We start from the raw sequence: 20,716 nt of genomic DNA on the forward strand, positions 1-20,716 counted from the left end.
TGTTGTAGACTATGCAACCCACACTACAAAATTCACGTCAGTTCGGCTGTATGATTGCATTTTAATCATCATCATCATCAAATTCCTGCCATATACCCTCAAGGGGTGTACAGGACATGATAGTACTACATGAAAAATTTACATCATTACTAAATTCCTATCTACAATTTTCCTCCAAATCAGTCTGTTACTTGTCAAGACTCCAACATTAACAGATCTTATATTTCTATCGTCTAATGCACTTTGTACCATATCAATCCACCTATATCTTGGTCTTCCTCTGGGTCGTTTTCCTTCCAACTTGGCAGAGAACACTTGTTTTGCTAATCTTTCCTCACCCATTCTGTTTAAGTGACCATACCACCTGAGATCGGCATCCAAGAATGCGTTAGCTCTGCTAACGCATTCTTGGATGCCGACAATGCCAAGTTCTTTCCTAATATTCTTGTTTGTAATATGATATTGACATTGATGCCATCTGTTCAGGCGTCTAATATTTCAAAGGACTGTCATATCTGCGGACTCTAGTCTTTGGTCAAGTGTTTTACTTCTGACCCAGCTCTCAGATCCATAAGTTAAAACTGGTTTGAACACCGTCTTGTATACAGCTAATTTAGTGCTCCGACTAATTTCTGTCTTATTCCATATGAATTTATTCAATTGACTTTCTACCATACCAGCTTTGTTGATTCTGTTGTCTATTTCCATATTTAATTTACCATCTTCACTAAAAATCGTACCTAAGCTGAAATGTTTTACTTTTTCCACAGGTTCTTATTCACAACACAGTTGACATTTTTAATGATTCTGCCTATTTTCATTGTCTTTTTATTGCTGACCTTCATACCATATCTATTACAACAGTTATTCAATTTAGTCAGAGAATCTTGCAGACTTGTAGCAGATTTATTTAGAAGTATAACATCGTCTGCATAAAGCAAAGAGCTGACATTAACATCTCCAATTTTGATATCAGATTTAATACCACTTTCCTTCATAATGTGATCCATATAGATAATGAATAACAGAGTGGATAATGAACATCCTTGTCTCACACCAGATTTAACATCAAACCATCTTCCTGTAATTCCTTCAATTCTAACTGCTGACTTACAACTCAAATAAAGACAAAGTATTGTTTGATATAATGCCCCATTAACACCATATAACTGTAGCGTATTGAATAGCTTCATGCTTGGCACCAAATCGACAAAACTTAAATACAGATCTTTGTTATATTCCCATGCTTTCTCCACTATTTGTCGTAGAGTGAAGATCTGATCCTGACAGCCTCTAATTGGTCTGAATCCAGCTTGTTCTTCACCAAGCTTTTCTTCCACAATTCTTCTCAACCGTTTCTCAAGTATACTTGCATATATCTTACCAGGAACACTCGATAGGGATATACCTCTGTAATTCTCACATTCAGTTTTATTTCCCTTTTTATATATGGGTACTATGAGAGCTCTACTCCAATCATTGGGAATTCGTCCCTCTGTCCAGGCATTCTGAACTATGCAGTGCAGCCCCTGTAAGACTTTTATACCACCATACTTCAGCATTTTTGGTCGAATATCATCTACTCCTGCTGCCTTTCCACATTTCAAGCCTTTGATGGCTTTTTCTACTTCAAGTATGGATATGTATTCCTGACTGCATACCTGGTCGGTGTTTTTTTTTTTTTTTTTTTTTTTTTTTTTTTATCATTGTGCTGTCATCACTGCTTGTTTCATTTAGCAAATTTTCAAAGTAATTGCTCTATACTTCAAGGATATTTTTTTCTCCCATTTTCATGTCACCTTTATCATCTCCTTTTACAGCACTCTTTCCTCCATTCCTAAGCTTCTTCAACAACCTCTGGAATATTTTGCCACCTTCTTGATATTTATTTGCTATGTTCTTGCCAAAGTCCTACCATGACTTTTGTTTAGCTAGTTTTACACACTGTTTAGCTTTCTTACATTTGTCTCTGTATTCTCTAAGAGCACAAGCTGACTTCTTTGGCAGGAACCTTTGATATTCTTTCTTCTTTTCCTTCACTGCCTCTTTAACTTCCTGTGTCCACCATAGAGTTCTAATTTTTCTATCTTTGCAGACAACTTCACCACATGCCTCACTAGCTGAATCAATCAGGGTATTCTTCAAGGCTTGCCACTGAATCTCAAATTTGGTTCCTGTTCTCAAACTCTTTCATTTTTCCTTCAATAATTTTTGTGTATTTTAGTCTACAGTTTACATCTGAGAGCTACTCAACTTTTATTCATTTTAAAACTTTCTTACATATCATTCTTTTCAATATGAAATTCAATTTTATCCTGCTCAAGACTAAATAGTGATCCCTTCCAATTTCAAATCCTCTGTACACTCTGGTGTCCTGCACCAGGGAGAAAATATCACTATCAACAATAACATAGTCAATGAGACTTTTCTCATTCCTTGCCTCTTCTCTCCATGTGAATTTGTGCACATTTTTATGTTGGAACATGGTGTTAATAAAAACCAGTCCATGTTCTGAGTAGAAATCCAACAGGTATTTCCCATTATTATTAGCTTTGCTCTTTTCATCAAATTTTCCCAAAACATTTTTGTATATCTCACAATCACTTCCTACTCTGCTATTTAGATCCCCAGCAAGAACCAACTTTTTCATTGTGTCAGTTGCTTTTTCTAAAGCCTCAAAAAATTCCTCCACTTCTACCTTAGTAGAACCTTCTGTGGGACCATAGGCACAAATAAGTCTCATTGTCCAGTTCCCCATTCTGATATTTGCCCACATCACTCTACTTGAGACTGCCTGCCATTCAAGAAGATGAGCCTCGTATTTTGTGTTGAATACTATGGCTACTCCTTTTCCTTGATTGTCATTGCCTGAATATAACATTTTGTATATATTGCTCAGAAAGATCTCACCAGTTTTTGTCTTTTTTGTTTCAGTCACCACTATTATGTCGATCTGGTACTTATCTAATTCCTCCACTAGCTCCATTTCTTTGCCATTCAGGCTTCTTATGTTGATAGTACCGATCTTTAAGTCTGGTGATGTAGTGTTGGGGTGTGTTTTCAGATTTGTTCCAGTAGCTGACTTTTCTCTGTTCGCCCTGGTTCCCTGGCAAAAACAATGGGGGCCTTGTTTAACCGGGCAACGCCCCAGCCGGCATGAAATTTTGTCATGTTGTACCATTATTTTGCATTTTGGTTTAACCAACAGGAATACAATTTGGTCAGCTAAATCCAAAATTGTCAGCTCATCTTCGTTCGTTCAGTATCCAGGTAGATACCCAACAGGGTGCACCACGAGAAGGTGAGAACCGAACATTAGGTCAGAAGCCCTGGTCGGTTCTCTGCATTCCTTTAAGGCTATGTGGAGGCCTCCTCTCAGTTTTACAGCTTTGACTTTTATCGATTTAATTTATCAATTAATTGTAACCAAATCTGCGCAGAGTGGGGGAACAATCTGTTTAAGATATATTAGAAATTATAATGAAGGAGAATGCTATATTTGGCTAATATATTTGAATTACTCAAAGGTGTAAAATTTGGAAGAGGAGGATGAAGCTTACCTCCTTTGACTACAATACGGTTTCCCCATTGTAAATATGGGCAAAAAAAAGTTATAAATTTATCGAAATTATATATTCAAAACTCGTCTATATTATATATAAAAACTTGCCTACAACGTCAGTTCACACTTCATGCACACAAAACAGATGAAACTCAGAAAACCAAAAAAGCAACTCATGAAAAATGACAATTTTCAAATGGATTGGTTGATATAATAACCAATCACAGCCTCTAGGTGCTACTGTCTCAGAGCTCACTCTTCCTCACCTTCTGAGTGGTTTAAAACTACTAGAACGCTAAGAATTTAACCCACTGCGGCATTTGTACATCTTTTCAAAGGGTATGTATTTTGAATGCACACCTGGGCTATTAACACGAATGTGATGCAATGTTCACGTGTCGAGAAGTGCCCTGTTTCATGAAGCATTGGTATATTGTGTTTACTTACAAAGTCAGGAAATAATTAGGGGAGTCTTTAATGGGAATACATGTAAAAATATAATATCAATGACATTGCTATTTGGCAGATGAGCACTGCACACTCTGAATATTCACCTAATATATATATATATATATATATATATATATATATATTGATCAGATTATTAAAATATGGTCAGATTATATTATAAGACAATGAAGATGACTTCAAAAATAAGTTTATGAATTAAACAAAATAAGCCAACAATACTTAAACATTTCACCAAAGAAAACAAAATTCATGGCACTTAAAGGTCGAGATAATGTTAGATCAAGTTTAGAAAATCAGAAAAACAATTAAAATGGACACTGAATAAAAAAACAAGACGAGAAACTCAACTAAAATTTTATGAAGTAATGGCTACTCCCACTCTACTATACAGTTCTGAAACATGGACTGTTAAAATGAAAGACTGTTAAAGAGAACGCATGTATTTTACTTTGGTTTTTTTTTTTTTTAAAAAAAGGAAGTAAAATACAAGCTGCAGAGATGAGATTTTTAAAACAATTAAAGGATGCATAAAATTGGACCATAAAAGAAATGAAGACAATCAGAAAAGAACTAGATATTTAGAATGTAAATGAAAACATCAAAAAATATAGAGAGAAATGGAAAGAACATCTATTTAGGATGGAAAGATATCAGCTACCAAAAGAGGTGGATAGATATAGACCAAAAGGAAAGAGAAAGGGGGAGACCAGCTACAAGATGGAAAGACCAGTGAAGCCAGAACAAGGAAATGCCTCATCTTTGAAGAGGAGATCTGGCAAGATTCCAAAATTATCAGATCTTATATTTCTGTATTTTTAAGGCACTTTTTACTGAATCAGTCCATTTACATCTTGGTCTTCCTCTGGGTCTTTTTCCTACCAACCTGGCAAAGAACACTTGTTTTGCTAATCTTTCCTCTCCCATTCTATTTTCTTTTCTTCCACAATCCTTCTCAACCGTTTCTCAAGTATACTTGCATAAATCTTACCAGGAACACTCAGTAGAAAAATATCTCTAATTCTCACATTCAGTTTTTATTTCCCTCTTATATATATATGGGTACTATGAGTGCTCTACTCCAATCACCCCTTGAATTCGTCCCTCTGCCCAGACCTTCTGAACTATGCAGTGCAGCCACTATAAGACTTTTATACCTCCATACTTGAGCATTTCTGGTCAAATATCATCTACTCCTGCTGCCTTTCCACATTTCAGGGTCTTTGATGGCTTTTTCTATTTCAAGTATGGATATGTATTCCTAACTGCATCCCTGTTGAGTGTTTTTCTTATTCCTTGCCTCTTCTCTCCATGTGAATTTGTGAACATTTTTATGTTGGAACATTGGGTTCCAACCAGTCCATGTTCTGAGCAGAAAGTCAACAGGTATTTGCCATTTTTATTAGCTTTGTTCTTTTCTACAAATTTCCTAAAATATTTTTGTATGTCTGAAAATCATTTCCTACTCTGCTATTTAGACCTGCAACAAGGACAAACTTTTTCTTTTTCATTGTGTCAGTTGCTTTCTCTAAATCTTCAAAAAATTCCTCAACTTCTACCTTAGTAGAACTTTCTGTGGGACCATAGGCACAAATAAGTCTCATTGTTCAGTTTCATTCTGATATTTGCCCACAAGCTTTAGAGAAAGCAACTGACACAATCAAAGAGGAAATGTTGGTGATCTAAATAGCAGAGTAGGAAATGATTGTCAGACAGACATACAAAAATATTTTGGAAAAATTTCGAGAAAAGAGCAAAGCTAATAATAATGGCAAATACCTGTTGGATTTCTTCTCAGGACATTACTAACACCATGTTCAAAGATTAAAATGTGCACAAATTCACATGGAGAGAAGATGCAAGGAATAAGAAAAGTCTCAGTGACTATGTTATTGTTGATGATGATGTTTTCTCACTGGTGCAGGACACTAGAGTGTACAGAGGATTTGAAATGGGAAGTGATCAAAGTTAAGTCTTAAGCAGGATAAAATTGAATTTCATATTGAAAAGAAGAACATGTAAACAAGTTTTGAAGCAAATAAAAGTTGAGCAGCTCTCAAAAGTGAACTGTAGACTATAATACACAAACATTATTCAAGAAAATAAAGAAAATAACCTTGGAGATTCAGTGGCAAATTTTGAAAACATTGATTGATTCAGCCAGAGAGGCTTGTGTTGAAGTTGGCTGCAAGGATAGAAAAAGCAGAAATCTGTGGAGGACACAGGAAGTTAAAGATGCAGTGAAGGAAAAGAAGAAAGAATATCAAAAGTTTCTGGCAAAGAAGTCAGCTTGTGCTCTTAAGAGAATACAGAGACAATTGTAATAAAGCTAAACACTGTGTAAAATTAGCTAAACAAAAGTCATGGGAAGACTTTGGTAAGAACATAGAAAATAAATATCAAGAAGGTGGCAAGATATTCTGGAGGTTGTTGAAAAAAAGCTCAGAAATGGAGGAAAGAGTACTGTGAAAGGAATTAGACAATTAGTGAAAAGGATATATGTAAGCATGAATAAATTACTTTGAAAAACTGGTAAACGAAAGAATCAGTCACAGCACAGTAGTAACAGCCATGCGATCAGGAATACGTATCCATCCATACTTCAAGTAGAAAAGCCATCAAAAGCCTGAAATGTGGAAAGGCAGTGTGAGTAGATGATATCTGACCAGAAATGCTCAAATATGGAGGTATAGAAGTCTTGCAGTGGCTGCACTGCATAGTTCAGAAGGCCTGGACAGAGGAGCCAATTCCAGATGATTGGAGTAGAGCTCTCATAATACCCATATATTTTTTCTCTACTGAGCATTCCTGGTATGATTTACGCAAGTATACTTGAGAAAGGTTGAGAAGAATTGTGGAAGGGAAACTTGGTGAAGAACAAACTGGATTCGGGCCAAATAGAGGCTGTCAGGATCAGATATTCACTTTAAGACAAATAGTGGAGAAGTCATAGGAATATAACAAAGATCTATATTTAAGTTTTGAAGATATGGAAAAGGCATATGACAAGATACAGTAAAGGTGCCAAGAGAAAAACTATTCAAAACACTAAGTTATATGGAGTTAATCGGGCATTATATCAACCAATACTTAGTCTATTTGAGTTGTAAATCAGCAGTTAGAAAAATATCAACTGCATTGTGAATGGATAACCTATAAGATGGTAAATTAAATATGGAAATAGATAACAGAATCAAAAAAGCTGGTATGGTAGGAAGTCAACTGAACAAATTTATATGGAATAAGAGAGAAATTAGTCAAAACACTAAATTAGCTATATACAAGACAGTGTTCAAACCAGTTTTAACTTATGGATCTGAGAGCTGGGTTAGAAATAAAACACTTGCCCAAAGACTAGAGACTGCAGATATGAGTCTTGAGAAAGATTATGGGCATGAACAGATGGCATCAATGGCAATATCATATCAAAAATGAGGATATTAAGAAAGAACGTGACATTGTTAGCATCCAGGAATGCGTTAGCAGAGCTAATTTCAAGTGTTAATCACTTAAACAGAATGGGAGAGGAAAGATTAGAAAAATGAGTGTTCTCTGCCGGGTTGGCAGGAAAATCACTTAGAGGAAGACCAAGATATAGGTGGATTGATACAGTAAAAAGTACATTAGAAAACAGAAATATAAGATCTAATAATGTTGAAGTCTTGACAGACAACAGATTGATTTGGAGGAAACTTGTTGATAGGAAGTTAGTAATGATGTAAGCTCTTCATGTAATACTATAATAATATCCTATACACTCCTTGAGGGTACACGTCAGGAATTTGATGATGAGGTTTGCTTTTAATTTTTTATTTTACGGATATTTTAAGACTGTAGTTGTAGTATTGCTAGTGTCGGTTGAGTTTGTACCATGAAGTGCTTTGGCACAGCTCTTACAGAAGAACTAAGACTTGGATAGGGGGTTTATTGTGTGTAGCAGGAATGAAGTCTCATTCCAGAGAGGATTCAGTATCTGTCTGGGGAAATAGAGTTTAAAAGGACAAAATATATAATCAGGTGCTACTATAGGATTGGTCCAGTAGTACCCCAATTACATATTTTGTCTATCATGTTCAGCCTTCATTAGATGAAGACTGAACTACATAGATAGATTGAAAAGTTATGAATAAAAGAATGTCATTATGGGAATATTAACTGAATGAACAAGAAACCATATAATAAACAGACTGAATATATGGGCAAGTTACAATGAATGTCAGTTCAATGTAGCCAAGTGTAAGATTATGAACTTTAGACAGAGGACACTACAAGCAAGTATTATATTAATGGAACATACTGCACATGTAGTCAGCAAAGCTAAAAATTTGAGTATCATGATAACCACATTGCTAAAGTGGTTATCGCATAAGATAACTGCACTGAATGGTTGAAAACAGACAGGTGAAAAGATCAAGTGGTGGGATTTTTCACCTATCTTTCAACCAAAATGAAATCTGGCTTATGGAACAGTGCATACAATGACATATAGAGGAAATTAAGTTTTCAAAGTCTGATGTAAGGGTAGTAAGAAACCATGAAGTCCAGGCAGTTCTATAGCCATGTGGTGAGTGTGTGGAATGGACTACTGATGGATGTTCTGAACATATTCGGTGAATATGTTCAATGTGAATATTAATGGGCCAAGCAAACTGAAGGAGCTGTATACCATAAACATTATTCTTAAATATTTCGTTATAATGACTTTATTTCTAATTTTAATCGTCAGTTAAACAAAAGATAAAAATTTAAGACAATAAAGAAGTTATATACATTTATTTCATTAAGCTTATTCTCCTATATGATTCCTTGGCATCATCTGATGACAGCTCACTGATATGAAGAAGAGGTTTTGACAATTCCAATGATGCAGACAAGTAATCTTGTTTTTTCTGCAGAATACATGCTTACTGAAAAATTAAAGCTCAATAAATCAAGTTAAGACAAGTTAAACATCAAGAATGAGACCAAAACACAAACAGCATGCTCATCTATTCTCTTTTATCCAACTTCTTTGATCATCGTGCATAGCTATCTTCAACATCATACTGTCATTTGTTGTTGATCATCAATTCCGTTAAAGTGAGAAGTAACACAAATTAAGAAGTTGTATATATTTTTCAATCATCATTAACCATTAAATCAAATGTACAAAGATCAAAAAAAAGTGATTATACTGCTTTAATTTAATGGTTTGATATAAACCTTATCATTCCGAGAAATTCCCAATTTGGATTGCCAGGATCAAGATTCATTAATTCCATTTGCTCTGCCTTTTTTTCTGCTTGACGGGCCCTTCGTTCTTCCCTTTGCTTTTTAATTTTGTCCACTTCTTTAACAACATTTGAACGCCTCCGAGCTACAAGAGAAAATCACACACATGTAGAATATAATGTTTGATATAATGTAAAACTGTTAATTTCTTTGATCTAAAAACTGATCAAATATTTGATGGGGAAGAAAAATTTTAATGACAGATTTTTGTGCCAATTGTTCAGTAACATGATCTGCAATACAGACAAATCAATCTATGTGTAATGTTTAAAATAAGCATTTAAAAAATTCTCCAAAAGAACTAGTTCACTGATCTGGTAATGGCAAGATCAAAATTTAAATCCAAGCAATCTTTTTGATCCATGCTGCTTTTCAATTATGCCTATAAACATAGTTGAAAACAAATTACTTTGCTAAACAATATCTGTGTTAGAGGAAGAACAAAGTACTGCTTATGAATAGTGTGATGTCACACTAATAATTTATTAGCCTCAGATGTTGTTATTCAACATCATCAATTTTCTGATTATATAGTTCAGGGATGTTGTATTCAAATTCTTAACTCCAACAAGCAGTTTTATATATTACAAGGAAAAGTGTCAGTTACAAATGTTTATAAAAAATAAAACAAATCAACATGTAAACCTCAGAAAAACATTTTGTTACATAATCCCTTTCAATATTTATATACTTGTCCCATCAATGTTTAGGTCCTTCAAAACCAGCAGCATAGAATTTGTCTGTTGTCTCAGCCAACTCTGCACTTCATTTTCAACTGAAAGTGAAGTGAGGAGTTGGCTGACATTGCAAGTTAATTACATGCTATGGTGCAACAAGATTCGACATTGTTATTATGCTCTATTCATCAGATGACTGCTGAGTGGTTTATTCAGTCTAAAAACAATACTCTCCAAGTAGGCCTGGACATTTTCAGCAAATTGAATCCTGAAGCTTCAATAAAATTTCACAGTATGATATGGCATTCACATTTTCACCATGTTTCTGAAAATGGACTAGCAGTACCTTGGGAATCCCAACTGTTTGATAGTTGTACACTCCTCAAGAACAGCTGCCATTTTAGACTGTTAAAAAGCAGCTACAAAACATGAATATGCGTGTCTACTACATGTGCTGTCATCATCCTAGGCGTAACTGCATACTGAAAAGCATTCATTTCCAATTCATTTGTTCTGCTGTTTTTTTTTCCCCAACTTGCTGACCTTGTCCTCGTATTACTGCCGGTAAACAGACAGCAAGTTAATAATGTTAGTTTTTTTTTTTTTTTTTTTTTAAACTTTGTCAGGTTTTAAAACTGGAATATAAAGGAAGTCTTTTCTAAGAAAATAATTAAGTGGTCATTGGAAGGTTCTGGAGATACTGACAAAGAACAGACAAGCTATTGAGAATTTATTGAGGAAACAAGAGGGTGAGAAAAAAAGAGGACAGGGATAGTAAATAAAGGAAAACAAATACCCCACATAGAGAGGCCTGAATAGATACATAGATCTCTCACACAGGCATATAAAGGTGGAACTCAAGATAGGAGAAGATTCCAAGTGCCATAATGGCATCTAAAGAACAGGACAACAGAATATCGAGCATCGTAGGCTACTGCAAATATGGTATTGTATAAGATATCCTCTAGTATCCCATGGCTCAAATCAACCATAAACATATGATGTACCTTTTTCCTCCCATGTTAGACATTAAGACATCCTTGGGTGCCCTTTGACTAAAATCAATCATAAATATATACCATACCTTTCCTTCATGTCTGGACATTACTCAGTATATTTCACAAGATGGCATATTCAATATAGCAAGATCAAAATGAAAGCACAAGTTCACTATATGGTATGGTAGGGTACAACAGGATTATGCATTCAGTTATTATGCTCTGTTCTTCAGATAACTGACATGTGAGTGACTTATTCAGTCTGAGTTCATCATCACCACCACCACAAATTTATATATCTTCAATTTTCTCTCACACAGTCATTGATTTTTAATTTTTATATTTCAAAAAAAATCCCTCATTATTTAAGTTCTCTATTCTGGGTTTTGTCTAACTATTCACTCCGTTCATTCCACCTGGCTTGCTCTCCAATAACTTCCAATGTCCAATAGATTCATAATGATAAGTCCTTCCTTCATATCCTAGTTCTAAAATAAATAAAAATGAGAAACTCTGACATTTATATTCCTTAAAAGCAGCTTTATCAAGTAACCCAGGGTTACTTGATAAAGTTTACTGTGCACCCCTTGTCCACTTGATTTTGCATCAGATTATCATCTTATATATTTCCTTCAATTCTAACTGCTGATTTATAACTTAAATCAGACTATGTATTGTGTTGTATACAGTTCCATTTACCCCATATAATTAAGCATTTTGAAAAGTTTATCCTCTTGGCAGCTTGTTGTATGCCTTTTCCAGTTCTACAAAACTGAAGTACAGATCTTATTTTACTCCCACAATTTCAAAACTGTTTTTGATCAAGTGAAAATCTGGTCTGACAACCTCTATTTGGCCTGAACCCAGCTTCTCCAAGTTTCTCTTCTGCAATTTTTCTTAGCCTCTTCTCAAGTATGCTTACATGAATCTTACCTGGAACCCTCATGAGAGAAATTCATCTGTAAATCTCACATTGGTTTATTCCCCTTTATTGAAATGGGAACTATTAGAGTTCTATTGTAATCAACTGGAATTACACCTTCTGAATTATACAGCATTGCCAATGCAAAACTTGTATGCCTCCATATTTGAGCATTTCTGGTGAAATATCATCCACTACAGCTGCCTTTCCATATTTCAAGTTGTTGATGATATTTTCTATCTCAAATATTGATATTCCTAACTGCATTCCTCTTGAATGCTTTCTATCAATCATGCTGTAAATGATTTAGTTTAGCAACTTTCAAAGCAAATTACTCCAGACATCTAGAGTACTCATTCCTCCATTTCTAAGCTTTTCCAATAGCTTCCAGAAAATTTCCCACTTTCCTGATATTTATCTTCTCTTCATAATAATGCTTTACAGTGTAAACAATAACGAGAGAGCAAAAAAATAAATTTATTAAACTTGCTAATATTTCACTGGTTTTCTACCCAACATCACCGAAATTATAACTATGACAAGCACACAGCATTAAACTACTAATTGTGAAAATCAATTTAAATTGTAACTGACAACAGAAATAATGTCTTTATATGGCATCCTCTATGGTTGAGATAACCATAAAATTAATTTGGCAAAGTCAGGTTATCAGGTCTGAAAATGAGTCTCCAAGATCTTTGTCAAATTAATGCAACCAGACTTGAGGTTGGGAAAGTGCTTCACAGCTAATACTGATTCTGAAAATAGTCTCGCAGACTTATAATGACATCTATGTATTATAGATATTTCTCTCCATCTGACCCTATGTGAAAGGGTATCCAGAGCATGATCTGCCAATCCTTACTGCCATAGATATGATCTTAGATGTAATTTTTGTGTTCTTCAAGGTGGATGTTAACTGATCTAGCAGTCTGTACAAAGTAGGACAAACTGCAGACACAGGGAACTTCATATATTCTGGAATGTTCAAGAGGATGCAGTTGATCATTAGGAGAATGTATATATCAGGGGGTGTTCAACCCATCGATCAATACACAAGAGATCGATTTTTGGTTGATCTCGTGTATTTCTCCTTACTTACAAATTTAATTAAAACTGAAATCATAATATTTTATTTATCATTATTTTGTATTATTTTTAATTCGCTTTAAATGTATTGCTATTGATTATTTATTTTTCGTTAAAATTGTCAAATCAGTAATTTTCTTAATAAGTCCAGGTGAATGAATTAATTTGGATCAGTGGAAGTCAAATAGCGAGCAGAGTGAATACGATTATAAGCCAAGTGTAAAAACTCGATTGCAGCTTAAATATTAAATATTCCAAAGCACATTACATAGATTTTTTACTTAGGTTAAGTCCCATGTGAATATTATAAAAAAATAAACTTTGTTTGCCTCGGTATAGTTTGTATTAGATGTTTTGGTAAATAACTCTTTTGAAGCTAACTGTATATACTGCTTTAATAAGAATATGTTAGAGTGTTAAAAACAAAGGCAATGTTTTTGTTGCCGAAGCTGTACATGGCGGCATTAGAAAGATTGTTATTAAAACTTGTATGTATGAGAAAGGCTGGCAGGCTCTAAGTGTAAACATCACCGAAGTCAGTCAGAAAGAGTTCAAACAACTTTCCGATGGCCAGCATCTTACAATCAAAAGAAAGCGGAGGAGAACAAAAGGCGTGCCGAACTTAAAACTTAAGATGAAAGACTCATACCGATTCTTTGGGGGGTTGCCAAACTTCATGTGAGGTCTCACAGGAGGCCTAATAAAAAGGGACTGAAGCAAGCAGAAGGGGTCCCGGTTCCAGAATTGTTGTCATGTCAGAGAGGAAGCCGCCCGGTCCAGAGTCACCATCAGAGAGACTGCCCGGATCCACGTTGCTTGAGAGATGAGTGTCCCGCTTCCAGAAAGGAACTTCTCGGTTTGAGACGTCACTAGAGAGAGAGAGAGACTACTTCTAGGCTGCAGACAAGGTTTCAAATTGCCAAAAGGAAGAGTTCCAATTGTCGGAGAAAAGTTTCCAGGCCAGGTTAATACTTGTGTAGAGGCTTAAGTGCTGTGAGGACATTATGTTGGAGGTTTAATGGATTTTTTACAACACTCAAAAAGAATTAAAATAGAATTTAATACTTCCTATATTTTGCCCTAGTCACTAGGACATCTACGGGGATTACAAAAACAATTAATGTAACATGCACACAAAAACTTACAATACTAAGCCCAACCACGTGGGTGACACTAAAGTCCTATCTAGGTGGAGCACCCTCTAAGGGCGGTAGTAGGTGGCCTGGAATGTAAGGTGGGACTTCTGGTGATGAGTGTTTCCCAAATCTTCGAAAGCTTAATGCAACCGTATTTATTAAGATTTGGTTGGTTTCTGAGAGCTGCTGCTGCTTCTAAGAAAAGTCTCTCTTTCTTGATCGGAAATCTTTCTCTTTCGGAAATTTCCGCGCAGAGAGAATTTCAAAAAATAAAAAACAAACACGTCAAGAAAAACAGCAACCTGGTTAAAGACAAACCACAACCACAAATTCAACCGCACCAGACAGTAATAAACCTCTCTTCCAAAAGGTTCAACGATGATACCGTCAGCGCCCTTTGCCTCGGCTGTAATTTTGCCATCGCCCCGAAAGAGGTGCCGGTGCTCGATGTAATGGTTAACGTCGAACGGGGGATCGGTCGCTTACCGTCGGAGGTAGCCAACAACATCAGACTTGACGTTGCCAACATCCTCGCTCACTCTTCGCCTCCAAAAAGTAACTTATCGTATGCCCAATGCATGGCTCTCCTGAAACTACGCAAAGAAAAAAGTATCGTCGTCACCAGAGCAGATAAGGGTAATGCCACAGTCGTTCTTATTACCAGCGAATACAATCGTAAAATGAACATTATCCTCCGCGATCGCGCTACCTACATCCCTCTAGAACATGATCCCACAAAAACACAAGTTAAGAAATTAAAAATCTTACTTAAAAAAGTAACCTCCTGGCCCCCTGACGTCACGAAAAAAACTTAAACCTTTCTGCTCCCCCCCGAATATACGGTTTACCAAAAATCCACAAACCCAATTCCCCACTCAGGCCTATAGTAGATGCCACCAATGCACCTTGTTACAGACTGTCTAAACAGCTGGCCAACTCTGTCCCCCCCCCCTCACCGGAAATTCCGCTTCCTATATAAAAAACTCAACCCACTTTAAAGCCCTCACAGAAAATTTAACCTTGAATAATACAGACATATTAGTATGCATTGATATCTCCTCTTTGTTTACCAATATTCCCTTAACTGACACTTTATCTCTCTTAGAAAACGTTTTTCCCTCTGACATCTTAGATCTCTTTTCCTTTGCCATCAACTCTGGGTATTTCTTCATGTTGGAGGCTTAATGGATTTTTTACAACACTCAAAAAGAATTAAAATAGAATTTAATACTTCCTATATTTCGTCCTAGTCACTAGGACATCTACGGGGATTACAAAAACAATTAATGTAACATATGCACAAATAACAAACAATACTAAGCCCAACCACGTGGGTGACACTAAAGTCCTATCTAGGTAGAGCGCCCTCTAAGGGCAGTAGTAGGTGGCCTGGAATGTAAGGTGGGAACTCTGGTGATGAGTGTTTCCCAAATCTTCGGAAGCTTAATGCAACCATATTTATTGAGATTTGGTTGGTTTTTGAGAGCTGCTGCTGCTTCTAAGAAAAGTCTCTAGAAGCAGCAGCAGCTCTCAAAAACCAACCAAATCTCAATAAATATGGTTGCATTAAGCTTCCGAAGATTTGGGAAACACTCATCACCAGAGTTCCCACCTTACATTCCAGGCCACCTACTACTGCCCTTAGAGGGCGCTCTACCTAGATAGGACTTTAGTGTCACCCACGTGGTTGGGCTTAGTATTGTTTGTTATTTGTGTATATGTTACATTAATTGCTTTTGTAATCCCTGTAGATGTCCTAGTGACTAGGACGAAATATAGGAAGTATTAAATTCTATTTTAATTCTTTTTGAGTGTTGTAAAAAATCCATTAAGCCTCCAACATGATGTCCTCACAGCACTTAAGCCTCTACACACGTATTCTGGGTATTTCTCTTGGAAGAACAAAATCTACAAGCAGATAGAGGGAACCGCCATGGGTTCCCCCCTCTCACCCCCCCCCTTGCCAATTTCTATATGGAAGATTTAGAAAAACGAGCCATAGACTCAGCCCCACTCAAACCTTCTATCTCGCTAAGATATGTAGATGATGTGTTCTCTATTTGGCCTCACGGCCCAGACACGTTAGACTCCTTCCTCAGTCATCTCAATAGCCTACATCCAAGAATCCAGTTTACTATGGAAAAGCAAAAGAACAATTGTTTACCCTTCCTAGACACCTTAGTCACACGCCTGCCTAATGATATACTTGCCTTCACTGTATACAGAAAACCCACACACACACAGGCAGATACATTCACAAACTCTCCCACCACCACCCCCTCGCAACAATATGGCATCATTAAAACTCTTACCAAGAGAGTACACAATCTTTGTTCCAGTGGAACTGCCCTCACTACTGAGCTTAACCACATACACAGCACTTTCCTCTCCAATGGCTACAGCGATCACAGCATCAAAAAAATAATCAGTTCCTCCCCCATTCCCCGTCCCTCTCGTCAACAAGATTTTAAAAATGCCATCACCATACCCTACATCCATGGCACTTCGGAAAAAATAGCCAAGATACTAAAAAAGTATAACCTACACACAGCATATAAGCCCTACCGCAAACTTGCTACCCTTATCCGTTCTACGAAAGATCAGCTCCCTCCTCTCTCGCTGCCAGGAGTTTACAAAGTACCCTGTTCCTGTAAGCTTGTGTACTTTGGACAGACAGGCAGATCAGCAACCATCCGCCTGGAGGAACACAAGTCATACATCGTTAAACACAACTATGACCATGTTTTGGACACCACCCACAGAGTATCATGGAAGAAAACCACCATGCTCCACCACAGCAAATTCAAAAAAAGAGACTTTTCTTAGCAGCAGCAGCAGCTCTCAGAAACCAACCAAATCTTAATAAATACGGTTGCATTAAGTTTCCGAAGATTTGTGAAACACTCATCACCAGAGGTCCCACCTTACATTCCAGGCCACCTACTACTGCCCTTAGAAGGCGCTCCACCTAGATAGGACTTTAGTGTCACCCACGTGGTTGGGCTTAGTACTGTAAGTTTTTGTGTGCATGTTACATTAATTGTTTTTGTAATCCCCGTAGATGTCCTAGTGACTAGGATGAAATATAGGAAGTATTAAATTCTATTTTAATTATTTTTGAGTGTTGTAAAAAATCCATTAAACCTCCAACATAAAGGCTAGGTTAATGTCAGATATTCACCAGTGTGTTGCATTTTCATTACAATTTGATGAATCAAACGACTTCACTGATATTGCTCAGTTAATGGTATTTATTCGCATGGTATTTCAAGATTATTCAAGTAAAGAAGAACTTTTGAAAATTATACCATTATTGGGAAGGACTAGGGGAGAAGACATTTTTTCGGCATTTGAGGAATTTGTGAAACAACACAAACTTTCGCTTTTGAAACTTGTGTCTATTACTACTGATGGTGCTGCTGCAATGATAGGTAATAAATCAGACTTCATTTCATAATGTAAAAATGATGACAAATATCCAGATTTTTTAACGTACCACTGTATTATTCACCAACAAGTACTTTGTAGTAAAAGATTAAACACAAAAGATGTTTTGGATATTACATTTAAAATTGTAAATTCTGTTTGAGGAAAAGCACTGCAATGGCTGTTATTTAAATTACAGGCAGATGATGATAGGGAACTTCTGTTGTACAATAATGTTCGCTGGCTCAGCAGAAGTCAATTTTTAGAAAGATTTCTTATATTAATTAACGATATAAAAATTTTTCTTGATGAAAAAGGAGATATTCATCCACAATTCAGTGATAAAAGATGGTTGTTACACTTATCATTTTTAGTAGATTTCTGTACGAAATTAAACAATTTAAATTTAGAGTTACAAGGTAGAGATAAAAATTTAATTGACATGTTAAGTTCAATGAAAACTTTCCAACAATACTTACTTTTATTAAAGAAAAATATAAATGACTGCGAATTTAGACATCTCCCATATTTATTACAATTTTTTGAACAAAATCAAGAAATGCTTTGCTATGATTTAAAAGAATTTATTTGTGAAATAGAATTAGTTGAAGAAGAAATAAATTCAAGATTTAAAGATTTTAATAAAACTGAAATGATTGTATCTTTTATCAATAATCCATTTCAAGAAAACTTGAACATCACAGAAATTTCAAATAAAATTAGTGGGTTGTTTGATATAAACCAAGCTGAAGTAGAACTTGAGATAATAAACATTCAGAATAGTTTACATTTAAAATCAATAAACAACGAAGTCATTTGGAAGTATGCACATGAAAAATTCCCAATATTGCACAAAAAATTCTGTCGTGTTTCGGATCGACAAACTTTTTCTCAGAATCCGCTTTTTCAAATATGACCGTCATAAAAAATCAATTAAGAAACCAAATTACAAATGATCATTTGGATGATCATGGCCACTTCTTCATATCAACTTGACTATGAAAATATTGCAAGGTCCAAACGATACCAAATTTCACATTAACTTTGTTTTTTTTTTTCTTTTTTTTTTTTTTCTTATCAACCAGCATTTCCTGTAACTTGTGAGTTTGTAATCAATCTGTTGTTTTTTCTAACTTTGGTTTTCCAAAATAGAGAAATAAATATTTTATTCCAATATATATATATATATATATATATATATATTTTTTTTTTTTTTTTTTTTTGTATTAAAATAATTAAAAGTGATAAATAAATTTTTAAATACACAAATAAAGTTTTTAATTGTGTATTTTTTTAAAGTTGTTTATTTGTGCATAATCAGATATCAGGTTGGGGGAACGTGATCTATATAAGGGAGTAGATCGCCGAATAACTTATTATAGAAAAGTAGCTAGCATAGTAAAAAAGGTTTAACACCACTGGTATATATGTATCTGAATGAAAGGTTTGAAAGTGGCATGGAGATCACATTTACAGAGAACTTTGACTATTTTTTCTGATATACTTAATATATCAAATGGTTTTACTCTGATCTTGTGTGTTTACTGTATGAAGGATTGGGAGGCAAACAATATTTTATCTCTTTCATATGGGCTATAGCCATTGGCTAAAAAGGTTTTGCAAAAATCCCTGAGCTCAGTTTCAAGGGATGTGTCAATTGAAGAAATAACCCTGGCTTGGTGATTATGTGTTTTGAGGATGACAATGTGTTGGGAAGAATGGTGGTTACTGTTTATGTAAATACCTTCCTGTATGAATGGGTTTTTTTGTAAATGGATAAGGATAATGAGCCATTAGGAAGTGGTGTCACTAATGTATCTAAAAAGGAAGACAACTGCTATTTTCTATGAGTTTATTTTAGAATGTCGGCTGTTAAGATGCACTAAAATGTATCTCATGTGTCTGGACCATGAGGCCAAACACATCATCAACATGGCACAGCCACACTACTGGTTTATGTGTGGCTGTGTTGAGTGCTTGGTTTTCAAAATCTTACATATAGTAGTTAGCTTTGGTGGAGGAGGGGGGGGGGGGTGACCTCATTGCAGTCCCAACCAGCAGTTGTTTGTATATTTTTCCTTTGCATAGGAAATAACCTGCATACATGGTGAATCTGAACAATTCAACTATGTCAGGGAAGAAATGTAGCTTAATGAGGTTCAGGATCTCGGTCAAATATATATTAGTAAAAATGTGAAGGAACATTGAAACTGATAATGATGTCAGAATAGTTAAAAGTAAGATTTTTTTTATTAATGTAAATTTTGAAATGCAGAGCATTTAATGTTTAACAGATACAAAATCCCAAGAGGGAAAAAAAGCATATAAATTATTAAATAAAAAAGTTATATCTTATCCCAAAGAAATTATCAAGAAAACTTAAACCTTATGTCAAACCACCCTCGATATACAGAGTCCTTAAAATTTACAAACCTAATACCCCTCTCCAATTCTCCTCATCCAGCATTGACCCCCACCTACAAACTGGCCAAACATCTATCAAATTAGGTTTGTGAATTTTAAGGACTCTATATATCCAGGGTGGTTTGACATAAGGTTTAAGTTTTTTTGGTAATTTCTTTGGGATAAGATATAACTCTTTTATTTAATAATTTATACACTTTTTTTTCTCTTGGAATTTTGAAGAATTCCAACCCAATTCCAATATGATAAAGAGGAGTCACTACGAAGATGATTCATTTTGCTATTGTGATATGCTAGGTTCACAATAGTAGCAGAATTTCCCTTATTGGCTTTAGTTACAATTTATTTATTCCTATATAACTTTTTAAGTGATGATATTTCTTTAATTGGAATGTTATTCTTTGATTTTGATACAACGCTAGCCACATCCGAGATATGCGAAGAAAACTTATTGAATTATAACATAAGCATCTACCCCTCAAAAAAAAAAAAAAATCGACACTGACATGTGGATATGATAGATAAGTGGCAGTACTTCAGCCACCACCAAAGAAGGATTGCAATTCTTACTTAAGCTGCTTAAAATTTAAAAACTGTATCATGGGTTTTGTTGAAAGTTTTTTTTTTCTACTTGGTTATACTACAAATTAAAGATGCCAAGAAATTATATTCTTGGTTTCATCCTTTATCCAAGTTTAAGCAAACAAACAAAGTTCTGCATATGAAGTAACGTCATGACTGGA

General features: G+C 35.3%; 1 protein-coding gene across 4 annotated transcripts in view; it reads right to left on the reverse strand.

Annotated features, from left to right (window-relative positions):
- Positions 1-20,716, reverse strand: part of Klp10A (kinesin-like protein 10A) — a 469,762-nt gene that overhangs the window by 305,473 nt on the left and 143,573 nt on the right. For all 4 annotated transcript variants that reach the window (XM_090390589.1, XM_090390588.1, XM_090390590.1 and 1 more), the window contains one exon: positions 9,233-9,386. In XM_090390589.1, coding sequence (XP_090246715.1) covers positions 9,233-9,386 — 154 coding nt within the window. The remainder of the gene's footprint in view (positions 1-9,232; positions 9,387-20,716) is intronic.

Source organism: Typopeltis vanoorti, chromosome 3, assembly GCF_054136105.1.
Source record: "Typopeltis vanoorti isolate ZY-2024b chromosome 3, IOZ_Tvanoo_1.0, whole genome shotgun sequence".
NCBI classification, from domain to species: Eukaryota; Metazoa; Arthropoda; class Arachnida; order Uropygi; family Thelyphonidae; genus Typopeltis; species Typopeltis vanoorti.